Below are 20,250 nucleotides of genomic sequence, written 5' to 3'. Positions count from 1 at the left end.
TGGATTAAATTGTTTTTTTCCCCTCATCAATCTACACACAATACCCCATAATGACAAAGCAAAAACAGGTTTAGACATTTTTGCACATTTATTACAAATAAAAAACTGAAATCTGACATTTACATAAGTATTCAGACCCTTCACTCAGTACTTTGTTGAAGCACCTTTGGCAGCGATTACAGCCTCAAGTCTTCTTGGGTATGACGCTACAAGCTTGGCACACCTGTATTTGGGGAGTTTCTCCCATTCTTTGCAGATCCTCTCATGCTCTGTTAGGTTGGATGGGGAGCGTCGCTGCAGAGCTATTTTCAGGTCTCCAGAGAAGTTCGATCGGTTTCATGTCCGGGCTCTGGCTGGGCCACTCAAGGACATTCAGAGACTTGTCCCGAAGCCACTCCTGCGCTATCTTGGCTGTGTGCTTAGGGTCATTGTCCTATTGGAAGGTGAATCTTTTCCCCAGTCTGAGGTTCTAAACAGTCTGGAGCAGGTTTTCATCAAGGATCTCTCTGTACTTTGCTCCGTTCATCTTTCCCTCGATCCTGACTAGTCTCCCAGTCCCTGCCACTGAAAAACATCTCCACAGCATGATGCTGCCACCACCATGCTTCACCGTAGGGATGGTGCCAGGTTTCCTCCAGACGTGACACTTGGCATTCAGGCCAAAGAGTTCAATCTTGGTTTCATCAGACCAGAGAATCTTGTTTCTCACAGTCTGAGAGTTCTTTAGGTGCCATTTGGCAAACTCCAAACGGGCTGTCATGTGCCTTTTACTGAGGAGTGGCTTCTGTCTGGCCACTCTACCATAAAGGCCTGATTGGTGCAGTGCTGCAGAGATGGTTGTCCATCTGGAAGGTTCTTACATCTGACAGAGTGACCATCGGGTTCTTGGTGACCTCCCTGACCAAGGCCCTTCTCCCCCGATTGCTCAGTTTGGCCGGGCGGCCAGCTCTAGGAAGAGTCTTGGTGGTTCCAAACTTCTTCCATTTAAGTATGATGGAGGCCACTGTGTTCTTGGGGACCTTCAATGCTGCAGACGTTTTTTGGTACCCTTCCTCAGATCTGTGCTTCGACACAATCCTGTCTCGGAGCTCTACGGACAATTCCCTCGACCTCGTGGCTTGGTTTTTGCTCTGACACACACTGTCAACTGTGGGACCTTCTATAGACAGGTGTGTGCCTTTCCAAATCATGTCCAATCAATTGAATTTACCACAGGTGGACTCCAATCAAGTTGTAGAAACATCTCAAGGATGATCAATGGAAACAGGATGCACCTGAGCTCAATTTCGAGTCTCATAGCAAAGGGTCTGAATTCCTATGTAAATAAGTTGTTTGTGTTTTTTAATTTATAATAAATTAGCAAAAATTTCTAAAAACCTGTTTTCGCTTTGTCATTATGTGGTATTGGTGTGTAGATTGATGAGGGAAAAAAGTTAATTTAATCCATTTGAGAATAAGGCTGTAACGTAACAAAATGTGGAAAAAGGGAAGGGGTCTGAATACTTTCCGAATGCACTGTATATTTTTAACTTGAGTGATTTATTGTTAGTCATATTCATCCTTGAAAAACTGAAATAATAAGACATCAAAGGACAAAAATACATTAAGCCAGAAAAATGAGGGTACCTGTATTCACTGAAGGAGTTTCTGTCTTTACCACCTGAAATAGAGAATGTTTTTATAGAACAGAATTAACAGAGTTATGTGTGTGTATGTGTGTGTGTGTGTATTTGTGTGTGTGTGTGTGTGTGTGTCTTTCTTTCTTACTCACCTGTCTCTGGGTTGCATTGCTTGTGGCCTTTACAGCTCCTGAGTTCCATAAGCTGCTGGTGCATCTGGTTGAGGGCAGTGCGGTCCAAGGTGCTAACCCCATTTATCAACTATAGACACACAAAGTAACAGAGGACAGGGTATGTTACCAAACACTGTAAAAAATCACAATAGGCTATATCTCATTTGTGAGATTTAAAAGAGATAGGGGGAGTGAGAGAGAGAGAGAGAGAGAGAGAGAGAGAGAGAGAGAGAGAGAGAGAGAGAGATACCTGGTATGGGTCATTGTTCAGATCAAAGTACTCTATGAAGCCCGTAGCAAACTCGCAGAATATGAAGTTGTGTGTGTCGTTGATGGTCCTCAGGCACCAGTAGGTGTTGTTGTTAGCGCTGGTACAAGCACAGAATGGACCCACTAGCAGGGGACGGAAAGAGACAGCGGGGCTATTCAAACAAGACGCATGGCCAATTTTAACTCACCTATACAGTATCTACTTTATCTTGTTTTTGGAGCTTACAAGTAATCATTCAATATATCATTTTGTGCCAGAGAGGTAGCAGAGAGGTAAGAAATCACGAATCCCAATTTTACAACAACTGTTTGTACTGTTCTACATTTGATTTAGTCTGCATTCTGTCATTCCATACTTGTCCAGAAGGGGGCAGTCTGCCAGTGCTGGTTGTCATGGGTGAAGCAGGTGAGACCAGGCATGCTGCAGGTGTCGTTGTTGCGGAGCCTCTTGAGAAGTTTACGGAGCTTCTTCCTGCGTTTCTGCTCCTTCATCAGCCACTGCTTCTTCTGCTTAGAGGGCATTTTGCTGAGGACACACCACAAGAGGACAGATAAAGAGAGATGCTGTACACTGGTTTGTGGGGAAGTTTCTCTCTCTCTAGCCCTCTCTCTCACACACACACACACACACACACACACACACACACACACACACACACACACACACACACACACACACACACACACACACACACACACACACACACACACACACACACACAAGCAAACAAATGCACACACCACTCTCTCACATTCATTACCTGAGTGAGTGAATGCGGCCTGCATTGAGTCTGAATATCCCTTTGTTTTTGGACAGGTAACTGGGGGTGTTACACTGGCACTCTTCAGGCCGAACCTTCTTCAGGTGACCCTTGACCTCACGCAGGTTCTTTATTTTCGTCTGCAAGGTTTCAATCTGCACACAACACATATAAAATAGTTAACCCCCGCAATGACAGGAAAGGCTACAGAATAGGTCAGATAGGGGATCAACTAGAGTAGTACCTCATGCTCGATATGGAGCTTATGGTCTTTCCAGGCCTGGAGGGATTTGTAGAGTCCTCCATCACACCTGACTGTGTCATTCATCAGGATGGAACACCTGTGGGGTAAACACACACCAGCTATCAGCATCTTCACCTGACAACTGCATTTACCACAGTTAGCACTTCCTTAAAGCACCCTCTCTTACGGCACCCTCTCTTTCAACACCCGAGAATGAATTACTGTAGGGCTACTGTACATAAAGATTAATTATATTACTACTACTCAAAACCCACTAATAATGAAACTCAACACACACACACATATACAGTGCATTCGAAAAGTATTCAGACCCATTCTCTTTTTCAACATTTTGTTACGTTACAGCCATATTCTAAAATGGATTAAATAAAAACAATTCCCTCATCAATCTACACACAATACCCCATAATGACAAAGTAAAAACAGGTTTTTAGAAATGTTTGCAAATGTATTAATAATAAAAAACAGAAATAACTTATTTATGTAAGTATTCAGACCCTTTGCTATGAGACTCAAAATTGAGCTCAGGTGCATCCTGTTTCCATTGATCATCCTTGAGATGTTTCTACAACTTGATTGGAGTCCACCTGTGGTAAATTCAATTGATTGGACATTATTTGGAAAGGTCCCACAGTTGACAGTGCATGTCAGAGCAAAAACTAAGCCATGAGGTCAAAGGAATTGTCCGTAGAGCTCCGAGACAGGATTGTGTCGAGGCACACATCTGGGGAAGGGTACCAAAACATTTATGCAGCATTGAAAGTCCCCAAGAACACAGTGGCCGCCATCATTCTTAAATGGAAGAAGTTTGAAACCACCAAGACACTTCCTAGAGGTCGCCGCCTGGCCAAACTGACCAACTGTGGGAGAAGGGCCTTGGTCAGGGAGGTGACCAAGAACCCGATGGTCACTCTGACAGAGCTCCAGAGTCAGGCCTTTATGGTAGAGTGGCCAGACGGAAACCACTCCTCAGTAAAAGGCAAATGGCAGGCCGCTTGAAGTTTGCCAAAAGGCACCTAAAGACTCTCAGACCATGAGAAACAAGATTCTCTGGTCTGATGAAACAAAGATTGAACTCTTTGGTCTGAATGCCAAGCGTCACGTCTGGAGGAAACCTGGCACCATCCCTACGGTGAAGCATGGTGGTGGCAGCATCATGCTGTGGGGATGTTTTTCAGCGGCAGGTACTGGGAGACTAGTCAGGATCGGGGGAAATATGAACGGAGCAAAGTACAGAGAGATCCTTGATGAAAACCTTCTCCAGAGCACTCAGGACCTCAGACTGGGGTGAAGGTTCACCTTCCAACAGGACAATGACCTTAAGCACACAGCCAAGACAACGCAGGAGTGGCTTCGGGAGAAGTCTCTGAATGTCCTTGAGTGGCCCAGCCAGAGCCCGGACTTGAACCAGACCGAATATCTCTGGAGAGAGCAGAAAATAGCTGTACAGCGACGCTCCCCAACCAACCTGACAGAGCTTAAGAGGATCTGCAGAGAAGAATGGGAGAAACTCCCCAAATACAGGTGTGCCAAGCTTGTAGCGTCATTCCCAAGAAGACTCAAGGTTGTAATCGCTGCCAAAGGTGCTTCAACAAAGTACTGAGTAAAGGGTCTGAATACATATGTAAATGTGATATTTCATTTTTTTTGTATTTAATACATTTGCAAACATTTCTAAAAACCTGTTTTTGCTTTGTCATTATAGGGTATTGTGTGTAGATTGATGAGGGAAAAAAACTATTTAATCTATTTTAGAATAAGGCTGTAACGTAACAAAATGTGGAAAAAGTCAAGGGGTCTGAATACATTCCGAATGCACTGTATATACACACACAAACACACACACACACACACACACACACACCTGTAGGTGACTTTAAGAGCAACAGGTGGTGTAAGGCTCTTGTTGGTTGTGGGCCTGGCTGTGACTCCCATGCCACTGAACTCCTCATCGTTGTCCTCCAGCAGGCCCGCTCCTCTCCTCCTCTCCCCGGGCCAGCTGGTGTTGCTGAGGCCCACGGGCCTGTAGCCCTCCTCCAGGTCCACAGCATACATGTCTCCATCCAGCTCAAAGGGAACGGACCGGGCCCAACGGTTCCTAGTCAGACTCTTACTGGACTTTACCTCTGATGGGGTTACAAGAGTTATTAGTTACAATGTTATTATTACAAAAGTATTGCAATGTCAATGACCCAAGAGAGGGTTTAAAGACAATAGCATTTTTCACTGTTTTCAAATGACGGACAGGAGGTCACTTGAAACATAAATTGTATTGTGTTTCGTTCTAATTATTAGTGTTAATTTTTATAATCTGCCACAGGGTGGCAGAAAAGACTTGTTCTGCTATAATTTGCAAGCACACTTTATAAGTCTTTGATATGGTAAATATATAAGCCGCTGAAAGGACTACTCACTCTTCTTGGTGAGCAGTCTCTTCCTCTTCAGGGGTGTACTTTTGGGGCCTAGGGGGCCACAGTCACAGCTGTCTCCAGCATTGGAGACAAGTCCAACCCCCTGCTGGGACCCGCTGCTGGCCATCAGAGCCCGCATACGTGAGGCATAGAGACTGGCCATGCCCTTACACTTATACAGATTCAGTTTACCAGAAGGGTCCTCCACACACTGCCACTTCTTCACACGCCGAGAGAGGAGAAGGGGGGAGAGATTTAGCTACATTTCTGCTAATGTATAAGTGTGTGTGTGTGTTTGTGTGCCTGTCTATGTGGGTATTGTACAGAACTCATACCTGTCCTGGCTGTTCACAGGAGCTCTGGTACTCTGCTCTCTGACACAGGTCTTTGACCCGCTGGTACTTGGGCAGGAAGTTCTCCTCCTGGGCCACGTCCTTCCCATCAGACCTCTTGTGGAGCAGCTTCCTGTGTAAACAGGATAGAATCAGATGAGAGTAATAGAACATCGACCAAACATACTGTCCATCAAACTCTGATCACTTGGCTGTGGAAAATTATGAAGTAATTCTGAAATGTTGGTGAACTATCCCTTTAATTGCTCTTGATTCATGACTAGATTATGAATGAAACATACTGACCCTCTCTCTACCAGGAACGAGTCCCTCCACATCTTCCCCTTCTTGTTCACCTGGAACCTGCAACAAGAGCAAGAAAGGTCAGGTGATCCTGAAGCTACACGGTCCATCCATTGTGTTAAGTCCAAAACATGCAAACAAAGGTGTGACCCTCTGTACCTGTTGACAGGTTTGTCTGTGTCCAGGAGTTTAAGGATGGACTTGCCGTCCATGTCAGAGGGAACGTCCACTCCGGCCATGTCCAACAGTGTGGGAGCCAGGTCAATGTTCAGCACCACATGAGGGTTACTGCAGAAGGACAGGTGGAGGAGAGAGATGAGTGCTGCATAAGAGATCCAGTCAGCAGAGTAGTAGTAGCAGTGAGATAAGAGACAAAAGCTAACCATTTCCTTTGAAAAAACATATTTCAGAAAAAGGTACTGTAGAAATCTTCAAAGTTGCACTCACATGGCTCCTGCCTCCACGTTGGGGCCTCGTATGAAGAAGGGTACCCGGATGTCAAACTCGTAGGGCATGGACTTGCCTTTGACCAGGCCAAACTGACCAATATGGTAGCCGTGGTCTGATGTGTAGACAATGTAGGTGTTGTCCAACTCACCTGTCTCCACCAGCATGTTGTACACCTGAGGACGAGGACACAGTAAGACAGGTAGTCGGGTAGATTTAGCCAGTCTGTTCCTCCTTGTCCACACTATCTGTCTGTCTGACCCACCTTGTCCACACTGTCTGTCTGTCTGACCCACCTTGTCCACACTGTCGTCCACAGACAGCAGGGTCTGCATCCTCCGGCGCTGCAGCATGTTGGTGAACTGCATGTGGACGGGTTTCATGGGGCCTGTGTAGCGCAGGATCCAGTGCTTGTCTGGGTTAGGAGCGTAGTTATAGCTTGGGGTTCTGAGAAAGGGATGGATGGAAAAACTAGTGTGAAGAAAGAGTGAGTAAAGGGGGAAAATAATCTCAGGAGAAGACTGCACCTGCACATACTTAGTTATCAACACATTTTATCTTCATTGACGAGTCTTTGTTTTTCCTGTCATGGAACTTACTTTTGTTACCAAGCACCTGAGACAGAGGAGTGCTTACTTCTGTGAGATTATCACCGTTATGCCTCCAGAAATCACAGAGGAGCTTAAAGCTGAAATTCTTAGTTTGGGAAACTGCCACGTCTGGTTGAGATATTACATCAACAAAGAAGATACTTCAAACAACAAACACATGTTTTCCCCCTCGGACATCATTGCACGCACGATAGAACACCAGAATATGGACAGCAACTCTTTTACCGCAACGCTGGACTCTCCTCTCCTCCGTTTCATCAACAAAACCAAAACAAAGGCACTGGCAATACCTAGTCAGTTGAACAACCGAATGCATTCAACCGAAATGTGTCTTCCGCATTTAACCCAACCCCTCTGAATCAGAGAGGTGCAGGGGGCTGTCTTAATCAAGGGGATTTGAACCAGCAACCTTTCAGTTACTGGCCCATTGCTCATAACCGCTAACCTACCTGCCGAACAGTGGTGCTGTTTCCCACTTTACGGATTTCAGCTTTGACAACAGACATTATGCGAGCATTTTAGAGCTCACATTCTATATTTAAGCAATAATGCACGAGGGGGCGTGGTATATGGCAAATATACCATGGCTAAGGGCTTTCCTTAAGCACGACACAACGTGGAGTGCCTGGATACAGCCCTTAGCCGTGGTATATTGGCCATATACCACAAACCCCCGAGGTGCCTAATTGCTGTTACAAACTGGTAACCAACGTAATTAGAACAGTAAAAATATATGTTTTGTCATACCCGTGGTATACGGTCTGATATACCATGGCTGTAAGCCAATTAGCATTCAGGGCTCGAACCACCCAGTTTATAAAGAGAAGTAACATATCTTTTGAATTAACACTGAATAGTATTATGGTAGAGAACATTCTAATAGCGCACAATAGTATTCATGGAAGAGTGTTTATTTTGCATGGCTGTCTACATTTGACATTCTGGGGTGTATTGCATTTTATTGTATTGCATTGTATTGCATATTGTATTGCATTGTCGGATTATACAAAGCTGTGACTTGTTTCATGTTGTTTTATGATTGGCATGTACAACAATAGCCTTCCCCTGTGCTTGCAAATGGCTCCAACCACACCTTTGAAAGTGATCTCAGAACGTATTGTGTAATGCTGAATTGGAGGCATATAAACCACGGAAAAGGCAACCAGCCAGCTGCCATACTGATCAATTTCAGCTAACACGGAGAGGACAGTTTAATCAATATTCACTCAGGGGCAGATGGAACCTTAATGATTATAAAATAAATACACTGCTAAATATCTAATGAAGTTTTGGAGGCATAGTTAACGTTTACTGCATATCGATTTGACTTAGAAAAAGGCTAATCATCTATGGCCTTGGAGCATAAGGCCCTGACAACAAGGGGTGAAGATAAGTGTCTGAAATGTGGACGAGGGAAAGGTTTTTCAGGAAGGATGGAGTCCACAGCTCTGCACCCTCCGCAGCAACTTGCCCGTGCCCCACCCCGCTTCTTCTTCACCCAAATTCAGACAGCTGATGTTCTGAAAGAGCTGCAAAATCTGGACCCCTACAAATCATCTGGGCTAGACAATCTGGACCCTTTCTTTCTAAAATTAGCAGCCGAAATTGTTGCAACCCCTATTACTAGCCTGTTCAACATCTCTTGCGTTTCGTCTGAGATTGGAAATCTGCCGCGGTCATCCCCCTCTTCAAAGGGGGTGACACTCTAGATGTCAGACCTATATCCATCCTGCCTTTCGAAAGTATTTGAAAGCCAAGTTAACAAACAGATCACCGAACATTTAGAATTCCACTGTACCTTCTCCGCTATGCAATCTGGTTTCCGAGCTGGTCATGGGTGCACCTCAGCCACGCTCAAGGTCCTAAACGATATTATAACCGCGATCGATAAAAGACAGTACAGTCGTGGTCAAAAGTTTTGAGAATGACACAAATACTAATTTTCACAAAGTCTGCTGCCTCAGTTTTGACTATGGCAATTTGCATATACTCCAGAATGTCATGAAGAGAGATCAGATGAATTGCAATTAATTGCAAAGTCCCTCTTTGCCATGAAAATGAACTTAATCCCCAAAAAACATTTCCACTGCATTTCAGCCCTGTCACAAAAGGACCAGCTGCCATCATGTCAGTGATTCTCTCGTTAACACAGGTGAGAGTGTTGACGAGGACAAGGCTGGAGATCACTCTGTCATGCTGATTGCATTAGAATAACAGACTGGAAGCTTTAAAAGGAGGGTGGTGCTTGAAATCATTGTTCTTCCTCTGTTAACCATGGTTACCTGCAAGGAAACATGTGCCGTCATCATTGCTTTGCACAAAAAGGGCTTCACAGGCAAGGATATTGCTGCTAGTAAGATTGCACCTAAATCAACCATTTATCGGATCATCAAGAACTTCAAGGAGAGAGGTTCAATTGTTGTGAAGAAGGCATCAGGGCACCCAAGAAAGTCCAGCAAGCGCCAGGACCATCTCCTAAAGTTGATTCAGCTGCGGGATCGGGGCACCACCAGTGCAGCGCTTGCTCAGGAATGGCAGCAGGCAGGTGTGAGTGCATCTGCACGCACAGTGAGGCGAAGACTTTTGGAGGATGGCCTGGTGTCAAGTAGGGCAGCAAAGAAGCCACTTGTCTCCAGGAAAAACATCAGGGACAGACTGATATTCTGCAAAAGGTACAGGGATTGGACTGCTGAGGACTGGGGTAAAGTCATTTTCTCTGATGAATCCCCTTTCCGATTGTTTGGGGCATCCGGAAACACCTTGTCCGGAGAAGACAAGGTGAGCGCTACCATCAGTCCTGTGTCATGCCAACAGTAAAGCATCCTGAGACCATTCATGTGTGGGGTTCTCAGCCAAGGGAGTGGGCTCACTCACAATTTTGCCTAAGAACACAGCCATGAATAAAGAATGGTACCAACACATCCTCCGAGAGCAACTTCTCCCAACCATCCAAGAACAGTTTGGTGACGAACAATGCCTTTTCCAGCATGAGCACCTTGCCATAAGGCAAAAGTGATAACTAAGTGGCTTGGGGAACAAAACATCGACATTTTGGGTCCATGGCCAGGAAACTCCCCAGACCTTAATCCCATTGAGAACTTGTGGTCGATCCTCAAGAGGCGGGTGGACAAACAAAAACCCACAAATTCTGACAAACTCCAATCATTGATTATGCAAGAATGGGCTGCCATCAGTCAGGATGTGGCCCAGAAGTTAATTGACAGCATGCCAGGGCGGATTGCAGAGGTCTTGAAAAAGATGGGTCAACACTGCAAATATTGACTCTTTGCATAAACTTAATGTAATTGTCAATTAAAGCCTTTGACACTTATGGAATGCTTGTAATTATATTTCAGTATACCATAGTAACATCTGACAAAAATATCTCATAACACTGAAGCAGCAAACTTTGTGAAGACCAATACTTGTGTCATTCTCAAAACGTTTGACCACGACTGTACTGTGCAGCCCTCTTCATCGACCTGGCCAAGGCTTTCGACTCTGTCAATCACCACATTCTTATTGGCAGACTAAATAGCCTTGGTTTCTCAAATGACTGCCTCGCCTGGTTCACCAACTACTTCTCAGATAGAGTTCAATGTGTCAAATCGGAGGGCCTGTTGTCTGGACCTCTGGCAGTCTCTATGGGGGTGCCACAGGGTTCAATTCTCGAGCCGACTCTATTCTCTGTGTATATCAATGATGTTGCTCTTGCTGCTGGTGACTCTCAGATCCACCTCTACGCAGACGTCACCATTTTGTATACATCTGGCCCTTCATTGGACACTGTCTTAACAAACTTCCAAACGAGCTTCAATGCCATACAACATTCCTTCTGTAGCCTTCAACTGCTCTTAAACACTAGTAAAACTAATCAATCTAAAACAATCGAACGCTGTTTGCACCCGCCCGCCCGACTAGAATCACTACTCTCGGCGGGTCTGACTTAGAATATGTGGACAACTACAAATACCTAGGTGTCTGGTTAGACCTTAAACTCTCCTTCCAGACTCACATTAAGCATCTCCAATCCAAAGTTAAATCTAGAATCGGCTTCCTATTTCTCAACAAAGCCTCCTTCACTCATGCTGCCAAACATGCCCTCGTAAAACTGACTATCCTACCGATCCTTGACTTCGGCGATGTCATTTACAAAATAGCCTCCAACACTCTACTCAGCAAATTGGATGTAGTCTATCACAGTGCTATCCGTTTTGTCACCAAAGCCCCATATACTACCCACCATTGTGACCTGTACGCTCTCGTTGGCTGGCCCTCACTACATATTCGTCGCCAAACCCACTGGCTCCAGGTCATCTATAAATCACTGCTAGGCAAATCCCCGCCTTATCTTAGCTCATTGGTCACCATAGCAACACCCACCCGTAGTATGCGCTCCAGCAGGTATATCTCACTGGTCATCCCCAAAGCCAACACCTCCTTTGGCCGCCATTCCTTCCAGTTCTCTGCTGCCAATGACTGGAAGAACTGCAAAAAGCTGGAGGCTCTTATCTCCCTCACTAACTTTAAGTATCAGTTGTCAGAGCAGCTTACCGATCCCTGCACCTGTACACAGCCCATCTGTAATTAGCCCACCCAACTACCTCATCCCCATATTGTTATTTATTTTGCTCATTTGCACCCCAGTATCTCTATTTGCACATCATCTTCTGCACATCTATCACTCCAGTGTTAATACTAAATTGTAATTATTTTGCACTATGGCCTATTTATTGCCTTACCTCCATAACTTACTACATTTGCACACACTGTATATATATTTTCTATTGTGTTATTGACTGTACGTTTTGTTTATCCCATATGTAACTCTGTGTTGTTGTTTTTATCGCACTGCTTTGCTTTATCTTGGCCAGGTCGCAGTTGTAAATGAGAACTTGTTCTCAACTGGCTTACCTGGTTAAATAAAGGTTAAATAAAATAAAAAATAAAAAAAGTAAGAGGGGAGCCATTTTCTCTCCCTCTATATTTAAGGGAAAGTGAGATCATCTATAAGCTCAAATCGTGGGTGTGTGTGTAAATTCATGAGAAAAAGCTATTAAAATTTGACATGAAACAGCCCAGGCTGAACGTATTCACTGTGTAAAGCCTTTGTTCAGTACTTTAATGATGCTTATGTGATTCACTCTTACAGGAGAGGACAATCAACCGAAGACACAGGTGCATTACTGCCTCCCTGTATGTCTCTCACAGGGCCAATGGGAGAGGTGACATTAGCCCAGGCCCAGAGCATCAGAGAAACATTCACGACCAAGCGCTTATCTTCAGGGTACAGTGCCAAGCAGACAAAGGCTGGGACCCATAGTGTGTTATCATAATTTATGCATGCCTATCTAACATTAACCTCTTTAACAATGCCAGTCTAAATTATGCAATTAGCAAGGATCATTACTGAGGCAAGTGTACATTCAGTACACTACCACACTGCATCTTCTGTCAAATTAGTGTGTGTGTGTGTGTGTACAATATACTCTTACATGTGCTGCGAGGCGTTGGGGAATGCAGTGCTGTACTGTGGTGCTGAGTCCTCCGGCCCATGGGGGGCAGCGTGGCTCAGGACCATCATCACTGGTCGGTGGGGGTACATCCTCTTGGACGAGCGGAAGTAGTTGATGCTGTCATTGGTGATGATGTCTGTGAGGTAGTCCTGTGAAAGCAAGAATCACCTGACTATGAGGATCTGAACTCTAATATTACCTCCTCCCAGAAAGGGAAAGATAAATACAAATAGAGAAATTGATCTTATCATAACGGCTTCCTTATAACAATATTTAGATTCAGAATAATCTGTTTACTATACTGTCTTATAACAGTATTATAAAACATGAAATTGGATTATTAAATTTTGATCTGAGTAGGTTACTCCAATGTTTGACGGAAAACTGAAAAAGGACGAAACCTTTGGATAGTGGCTGCCATGCTTCTCCCGCACGCCGTTCCTGCACAGAGTGTAGTTGTAGAAGCGAGAGTTCTTCACCAGCGCTACCCACTCCCTCCAGCCAGGGGGCACATAGGAGCCGTTATACTCATTCAGGTACTTCCCAAATAAGGCTAGGATACGAGGGGGGGTGATAAGTACAAAGTGATTCTCTATGCAATAAAGTGTGTGTGTGTGTGCATCCTGCACAGCTCAAACTCACCCGTCCTGTAGCCTGAGTTGTTAAGGTGCATAGCGAAGGTGTGAGGCTCATGGTGGGCCTGCCAGGAGGGTGAGGAACAGTTCTCGTTGTTGGTGAAGGTGTGGTGGTTGTGAACGTACTTCCCTGTGAGAATAGAGGAGCGCGAAGGGCAGCACATGGGAGTGGTGGAGAAGGCATTAGAGAAATGGGTGCCTCCCTGCTCCATGATACGCCGTGTCTTATTCATGGCCTGCATTGAGCCTGGAGGACAAAGAGAGGGGGAAGAGGAGAGAGAGGGGAAGGGTGAGGGGAAGAGAGGCAAAAAGATAGAATGGGGTGAGGGATGCAAGAGAGGGAGAGAGAGAGGGAGAGAGAAAATAAATACTTTCTTTTTTGTGAACAATTGTTTTTTATTAGGTCACGAGGGCAATACAGTCATAAAAATAAAATACAAATATCACACTTTTCCCCCCTTTTTTTGTTGAACTTACACTCCCTCCCACCCCACCTATTCCAAACATACCTCTGGCAGCCCCAACCTATCCCCAACCTTGGACAACCCATAATATATTAAAAAAAATATGTATAAAAAAGTTTGAATCAAATTAAAATAAACAACACGCACTACACTAGAATATACACAGCAAAGTCATTTGCTAATACAACACCATCAAGTAAGCATTTTACATCACACACCTACATCATATCCAACAGTTTAGAGATTTCTGAGGTGGCTACTTTCCATGTTTCCAAAGTGCTAGCACTGGCTTTATTGATACGGGCAGTGGATAACTCCAATATAATTACGTTCTGAAAGTATGCTAGCCATTTCCTTGTGGTGGCAACCAGCGCTGAAAAACACGTTTTTTGGCAGCAGTCAACCCAGCCAGCCAAACCTTTTGCTGTTTCTCATTCTGCTGCATACATACCTGTATCATCGTTAAGCAACAGCGGAATTGGTTCAAGGGGTACAGTTTTATCAACCATGTCAGAGAGAATAGACAACACTTTCCTCCAAAACTCATAAACCTCAGGACAATCCCATATCAGTTGTTTGTATGTGCCAAGTGTGTTTAGGTTACATAGGTCACAGTATGAGCTTTGAGCCTGTTTTGCATGACATTTTACAAGTGTTGTCCAGTATGATCTATGACAAAGATTTAAATGAATTAATTGATGGTTTGGGCTCTCTGATGAGTGAAATATATTCTCCCAGACATTCTCCCAATCAATAGCCTCATCATCGACAGCCAAATCATTTACCCATGCTTTAACCATTTAAATATATTTTTGTTTTAATAGTTCAAGATGAGATTAAATAGCAGACACAGAACCTCTGGATGGGAATGTAAAAATCCACTCTATCACCAGGTGCCTTTCCAGACTTGTACCCCATGGGACGCCATAGGCAGGAAGCGCTGACCGTAATCTAATATAAAGAAAGAATGAAGACCCTGGCAAATCAAAATTAAGACGGAGTTCCTGAAAACTGAGAAGACCCTTTGAGTTGAATATATCCCCTCGATTATTGACCCCTTTTGCAGACCAGGCTCTAGACTCAAAAGGTTTATTACCGGAAGTAATAGTCTTGTTATGCCATAGAGGGGTATGGAGATGCCATTTCCAGTTACCACCTACACACTTCTCAACCTTCCTAAAATTCTCTATTGTATTAGAAATAATAGGACCAAAATACAAAATGCATTTCTTATTAGCTATACCAGAAAATAACACATCCTGCAATCTAATAGGTGAAACAGAGACAGATGTAGACTGATCAAACCATGATCTAAGTAGGCGTAACTGGAAAGACTGGTGGTAAATAAAACAATTTGGTAATGCAAGTCCACTTCCATCATTGTAACACCTCAAACCTAATATTTGGATGTTTGCCATTCTAAAGGTATTTACGTATACGTTTATCAATCATCCCCCAATAACCTACTGGTGGAGGGAGTGGGATCATCATGCTCAGGAATCTAATACGTGGCAAAACATTCATCTTTATGGAAGCAACCCTAGTTTGTAAAGAAGCAGGCAACTTCTTCCAAACGGTTAAATCTCGTTCAACCTCCTAGTAAATGTTCTCATAATTAAACTTCACCAGACCATGCATATATGTTTGTATACTAATACCCAATACTGTGTTTTCATAGGAATTAATTAAAGATATCGGACGATAATTTGCACAATCTGTGTGATATTTCCCTTTCTTTGGCAGTAGAGAGAATAATGCCCCAAAAATGTAACAACAGTTCAGGTGGAATGCCATCCAGGTGATTTACCCTTTTTAGCACCTTTCAGTGCTGATTCCAGTTCCTCTAGTGAGATGGGTTGGCCCTCATCCGCAGATTGCTTCTCATCCAATATGGGCAAATCAAGAAAATCTAAAAACTTCTTGCATTTGTCTGGCTCAAACTGGATAGAAGATTTATATAACTCCTGGTAAAAAGACTGAAATGTTGCAGTTTAATAGATTCCTCTGTAGCTCAATTGGTAGAGCATGGCGCTTGTAACGCCAGGGTAGTGGGTTCGATCCCTGGGACCACCCATATGTAAAAATGTATGCACACATGACTGTAAGTCGCTTTGGATAAAAGCGTCTGCTAAATGGCATATTATTATTATTATTATAGAAGTACAAGATTCACTTTGTTTCAGTTTTAAGGCTAGAAGCCTGCTTGGTTTGCTCCCATTAAAATAATAGTTCTGCCTCACTCTATGCATGATAAACTCAGGTCTCCTCCTTAATAAATCATTAAGCTCCAGTTTAACCACCCTCAAATCATTGCTGACATTATTTGAGTGATTCCTTTTCAGGTTCTGTTCAAGTGATTTTAATGTACATTTTTGATTCTGTGATTCCTGGCTTTATTGAGGTGAGACGCAAAAGTCTCTGATAAACCCTTTAATAACCATCCATGTAAACCTTGGGTCCTCTACAGAGTCCTTGTTTTTCGCTAAGATTTCAACTACTTTAAATTCAGCCACAAACAATTCGATGCCCGGATTCTGAACTCGCCACACATCAGAGATATTGAGATTTTCCTTCATTGCATTCAACGCTAATGATGCTGATTGTTGGGCATGTGAAAAAGTTTGCGTGGATCTATCAAGCCTGAGATCAAAAACTACATTCATAATTTATCTGCCCCTAAAACCAATTCGTACTCTGAAAGTGATAACAATTCTTTGGTAAGCCCAGGAAAAAGCTGTCCTCAAAAACAGCGGGTGCATTGACAGACATAAATGCTACTTTCTTGCCATATATAAATGTGCAAATGTAAGCTAAGCGGCCTGACGGTTCCTTGCTAGTCTTTTCAATAACTAAAGTTACATTCCTTTTAATCAAAATAACCGAGCCTTTGGACTTAGAGGCTCCACTAGTGGAAGCAGCAACTTTATAAGAATAAATATTTTCTGTGATGTGTTGCCCATTTTAATTCATGTGTACTAAAGGCTTTTCATGCTGATGCCGATTGTTTAGTGAAACAGATGCTCAACCATAAATTCCTGGTTTTCAATGGAGTTTTTCTCACCAATCAGAGCGGGACAAGGGGTGTCAGCGAGGCCATTATACTGGCACTCCAGACCAATACGCAGTTTAAAAGCTTAAACGGGTAGGGAGATGGCCAGAGTTTGGCACTCAGACAATGGATACCATAGGCCACTCACTCCATGCCAATAATTAAGTTGGCGATGGGGTTCTTGACTTTGAGTGGGCAAATGGAGAATGCACGCACGCACACACACACACTCGCATGCACACACACACACACACACATACACACACCCTGCTAGTCCTACTGTGTCTTACCCAGTTCGATGTCCTGGTCATCAGTGAGGATAAGGATTATGTTGGGTCGGACGTTGTTGCGGGCTTGACGGTCCCTCTGCAGACGGGTCCGGTGGCGCTGACCAGAGAGGAAAGACGAGCCCTGGGCCAGGGAGACCACCCACAGGAGGAGGAGCAGAAGGAGGCCCCATCCTGCCATGGCTCTACCTTGTCTTCTTCACCTCCTTTTTACTGCAGCACGGGGCACTCTGCTGCTGCCGCAGCTCCCTCACTCAACCTGACAGACACAGAGTTGAGAGCAGACCGAAAACATTACGTAACATACAAACTGCTACAATCTGGTAGCTATGCTGTGACAATTATAAAACATGTAATATTGACAAGTGAGAAACTCTGTGCTGTATGGTCATCAGGAGTCTCTCTCTCTCTCTCTCTCTCTCTCTCTCTCCCTCTCTCCCTCTCTCCCTCTCTCTTTCTCTCTCAACTGTATCTCTCTCACACAGACACACTCTCTGTCAAAAAAGCAAAGCCATTACAGGGTGCTCTTCCATACAATGACCCCGCTTGGGCTCCCCTCGTTAATAAATCATTAATGATGCATTAGAGCGGTGTCATTGCCTCAGTGTAATGATCTCTGTTGACAAACACATGGCTGCCAGTCTGGGGCTAATGGGCCTGGGCCTGAGCCAGGGGCCAAGGGCCAACGCTCCCTCACCAACCAAAGAGAGCAGGGGGAATGGAGCGGGGCAGAGGTGAAGGAGAAGAGAGAGTTTAAAGACTGGATGAGATTTACCAGAGAAGACAGAGGTTATTGAACAGGAGGGCATTGTGGAAAGAATACAGTATGACACAGAAAGAGAGAGGAATGCTTTGGTGAATGTTTGAGGAGAGAAAAAGCTCAAAATACATGCTGTTCTCTCAAATACTTAAAAAGTGTGTGTTGAAGAGTCAAATAACAAAGTGCTCATGAGATTGATTTCAGACAATGTAGACGTGGTAATGTGGTGGTGCAATTATCTGATTTACTAACTTTGTTAGTACAATTTCCTCTAAATTATAGCTTTATGCGTAATTTGCTAAATGTATACTTGTTTTATATTGACACCTCTGACTTCTTACAAATGAAACCCCCACAGAGTTTAAAACTGTTAATTACATATACAGTGCCTTCAGAAAGTATTCATACCCCATTACTTATTCTACTTTTTCTTGTGTTACAGCCTGAATTCAATTGTTTGTTTTTTTCACCCATCTACACACAATACCCCATAATGACTAAATGAAAACATAAGTAGACAGTTTTGCAAATTTATTGAAAATTAAATACAGAAATATGTAATTTACATAAGTATTCACACCCCTGAGTCAATACTTTGTAATAGCTCCTTTGGCGGCGATTACAGCTTTGAGTCATCGTAGATATGTCTGTAGATCAGCTTTTCACAAAAACAATTAACCAACTGACTGAGCACATTGACAGGTTTCCCCCTGTTATAATGGGCTGTGTTTGCACAGTGTTGTGTGGGTCTACAGGGAGCGCATGCCCCCCCAGCATGGAACCTGTATGAACACAAAACAACACACAACAACAGTCCAACCCCAGACTCCCTATGCTGCGAGGCAACACACTCAACAATAACAACCTCACCGGGATGCTATTGAATAGGGGGACAATAGAGCACACACACATGCACGCGCACATGCACGTACGCACATACATGCAACTACGCACACACACACACACGCATTTAGTCACGCACACACATGCACAAACACACACATACACACATTCACACACTCACACATGCACACATGCACTCACGCACATACAAGCACAAACACACACATACACACACACACACACACACACACACACGCATGCACACGCATTCATGCACCACGTGGACACACACTTCACATTAAAACTAAATAGCCTACAGCGCCAAATCAATCAAAGGCTTAGAATGTGGGCTATTAATAAAACTATATCACCACATCCATCAATCTCAAGAAAAGTCAGTTGGTTATGTTACTATTCCAGAGGAGGGGTGGCCACCTGTTTCTGCCACCCCCCTACCTCATCATAATGTTGATGCCCAGGGATATCCTCATGGGAAACAGACCTCTAGGTGCCAAAATGTACCAGTATCCAAGCAGGTCATTCTGTCGGTGTACCTCCTGATTCCATAACACAGTCATCCCCTCTCTGTACTAACACTCAAGCTCCTCTATCACACGCACTCTCACACACACATATTATTTGCATCCACCCCACCCTATTTGCATGCAAGTATGGACCCACACACATAATTTGCACTCATGCACACCCACACACACGCACCCACACACAAACAACCACACCCACCCACACCCACAACCATACGCACGCACACACAGCTGTGTTGTCTTTTCTTTAATTCCTTCTCCTCTCTCTCTGTCTCTCTCTCAGGGCTTTGTTCCCTCTCTGGAGAATGGATGAGGTTTTGAACTGGGGGCTCTGCTGTTTTACATTCTCACAACTCCTCCTCTCCTCCTCTCTTTACCCCTCCTGTCCCCCTCTCCATCCTTCCATTTTCCTCGCATCGCTGGCATGGGATGAAAACTAAAACAACAACAAGGAACACTAGACAAAAACTTAATTAAACAGCTCTGTCGCCAAACACCAGAAATGCCTGGCCAACACTGCTGCCAGCCAGGACTTTGTCAACATATAAAGGTTCACTCCTTCCATTGTGAGTGTTAGTGCTGTATGAAATACTGCAGCAGCAGCATTAATGGTCTAACTATTGTTGCTCCTCTTCACTATGTGTTAAAAAGATGATCCAAGCAACACAGGGTTCTCATGTCAGGGATGCAAACTGTATATTCGCACAGTTTGCAAGAAACGTCCAGTTGAATTTTACACGCTGCCTTGATACATCAATAGATATAATGTAAATGTGATCGTATAGACGAGGCAGAGCAGTGAAAACTGTCCAGTGTTATTCTCCTGAGACCTCAGTGTTTCCCTTATAGGAAGTCAGATTGGATTTAATGCCTTTTATCAGTTTCATGGACACATTCACAAGCATTCAAATTCACAAACTCTTTTGTTTGCGCTTCCCTCCATCTCTCTCTCTCTCTTT

The 20,250-nt window shown here is 44.0% G+C and overlaps 1 protein-coding gene across 10 annotated transcripts in view; it reads right to left on the bottom strand.

The window, feature by feature from the left end:
• Window positions 1-20,250, bottom strand: part of LOC121574993 (extracellular sulfatase Sulf-2) — a 75,230-nt gene that overhangs the window by 2,644 nt on the left and 52,336 nt on the right. For all 10 annotated transcript variants that reach the window (XM_041887730.2, XM_041887728.2, XM_041887727.2 and 7 more), the window contains 17 exons: window positions 17,147-17,402; window positions 13,351-13,590; window positions 13,110-13,261; window positions 12,688-12,857; window positions 6,878-7,028; window positions 6,582-6,757; window positions 6,294-6,422; window positions 6,138-6,194; window positions 5,835-5,964; window positions 5,503-5,719; window positions 4,953-5,214; window positions 3,068-3,164; window positions 2,824-2,978; window positions 2,419-2,588; window positions 2,043-2,185; window positions 1,772-1,880; window positions 1,627-1,660 (listed from right to left, as the gene is read on the bottom strand). In XM_041887730.2, coding sequence (XP_041743664.2) covers window positions 1,627-1,660; window positions 1,772-1,880; window positions 2,043-2,185; window positions 2,419-2,588; window positions 2,824-2,978; window positions 3,068-3,164; window positions 4,953-5,214; window positions 5,503-5,719; window positions 5,835-5,964; window positions 6,138-6,194; window positions 6,294-6,422; window positions 6,582-6,757; window positions 6,878-7,028; window positions 12,688-12,857; window positions 13,110-13,261; window positions 13,351-13,590; window positions 17,147-17,324 — 2,570 coding nt within the window. In that variant the 5' untranslated portion in view covers window positions 17,325-17,402. The remainder of the gene's footprint in view (window positions 1-1,626; window positions 1,661-1,771; window positions 1,881-2,042; window positions 2,186-2,418; window positions 2,589-2,823; window positions 2,979-3,067; window positions 3,165-4,952; window positions 5,215-5,502; window positions 5,720-5,834; window positions 5,965-6,137; window positions 6,195-6,293; window positions 6,423-6,581; window positions 6,758-6,877; window positions 7,029-12,687; window positions 12,858-13,109; window positions 13,262-13,350; window positions 13,591-17,146; window positions 17,403-20,250) is intronic.

This window comes from Coregonus clupeaformis, chromosome 10, assembly GCF_020615455.1.
Source record: "Coregonus clupeaformis isolate EN_2021a chromosome 10, ASM2061545v1, whole genome shotgun sequence".
Classification (NCBI taxonomy): domain Eukaryota; kingdom Metazoa; phylum Chordata; class Actinopteri; order Salmoniformes; family Salmonidae; genus Coregonus; species Coregonus clupeaformis.
This window is presented reverse-complemented; position numbering and strand designations above follow the sequence as displayed.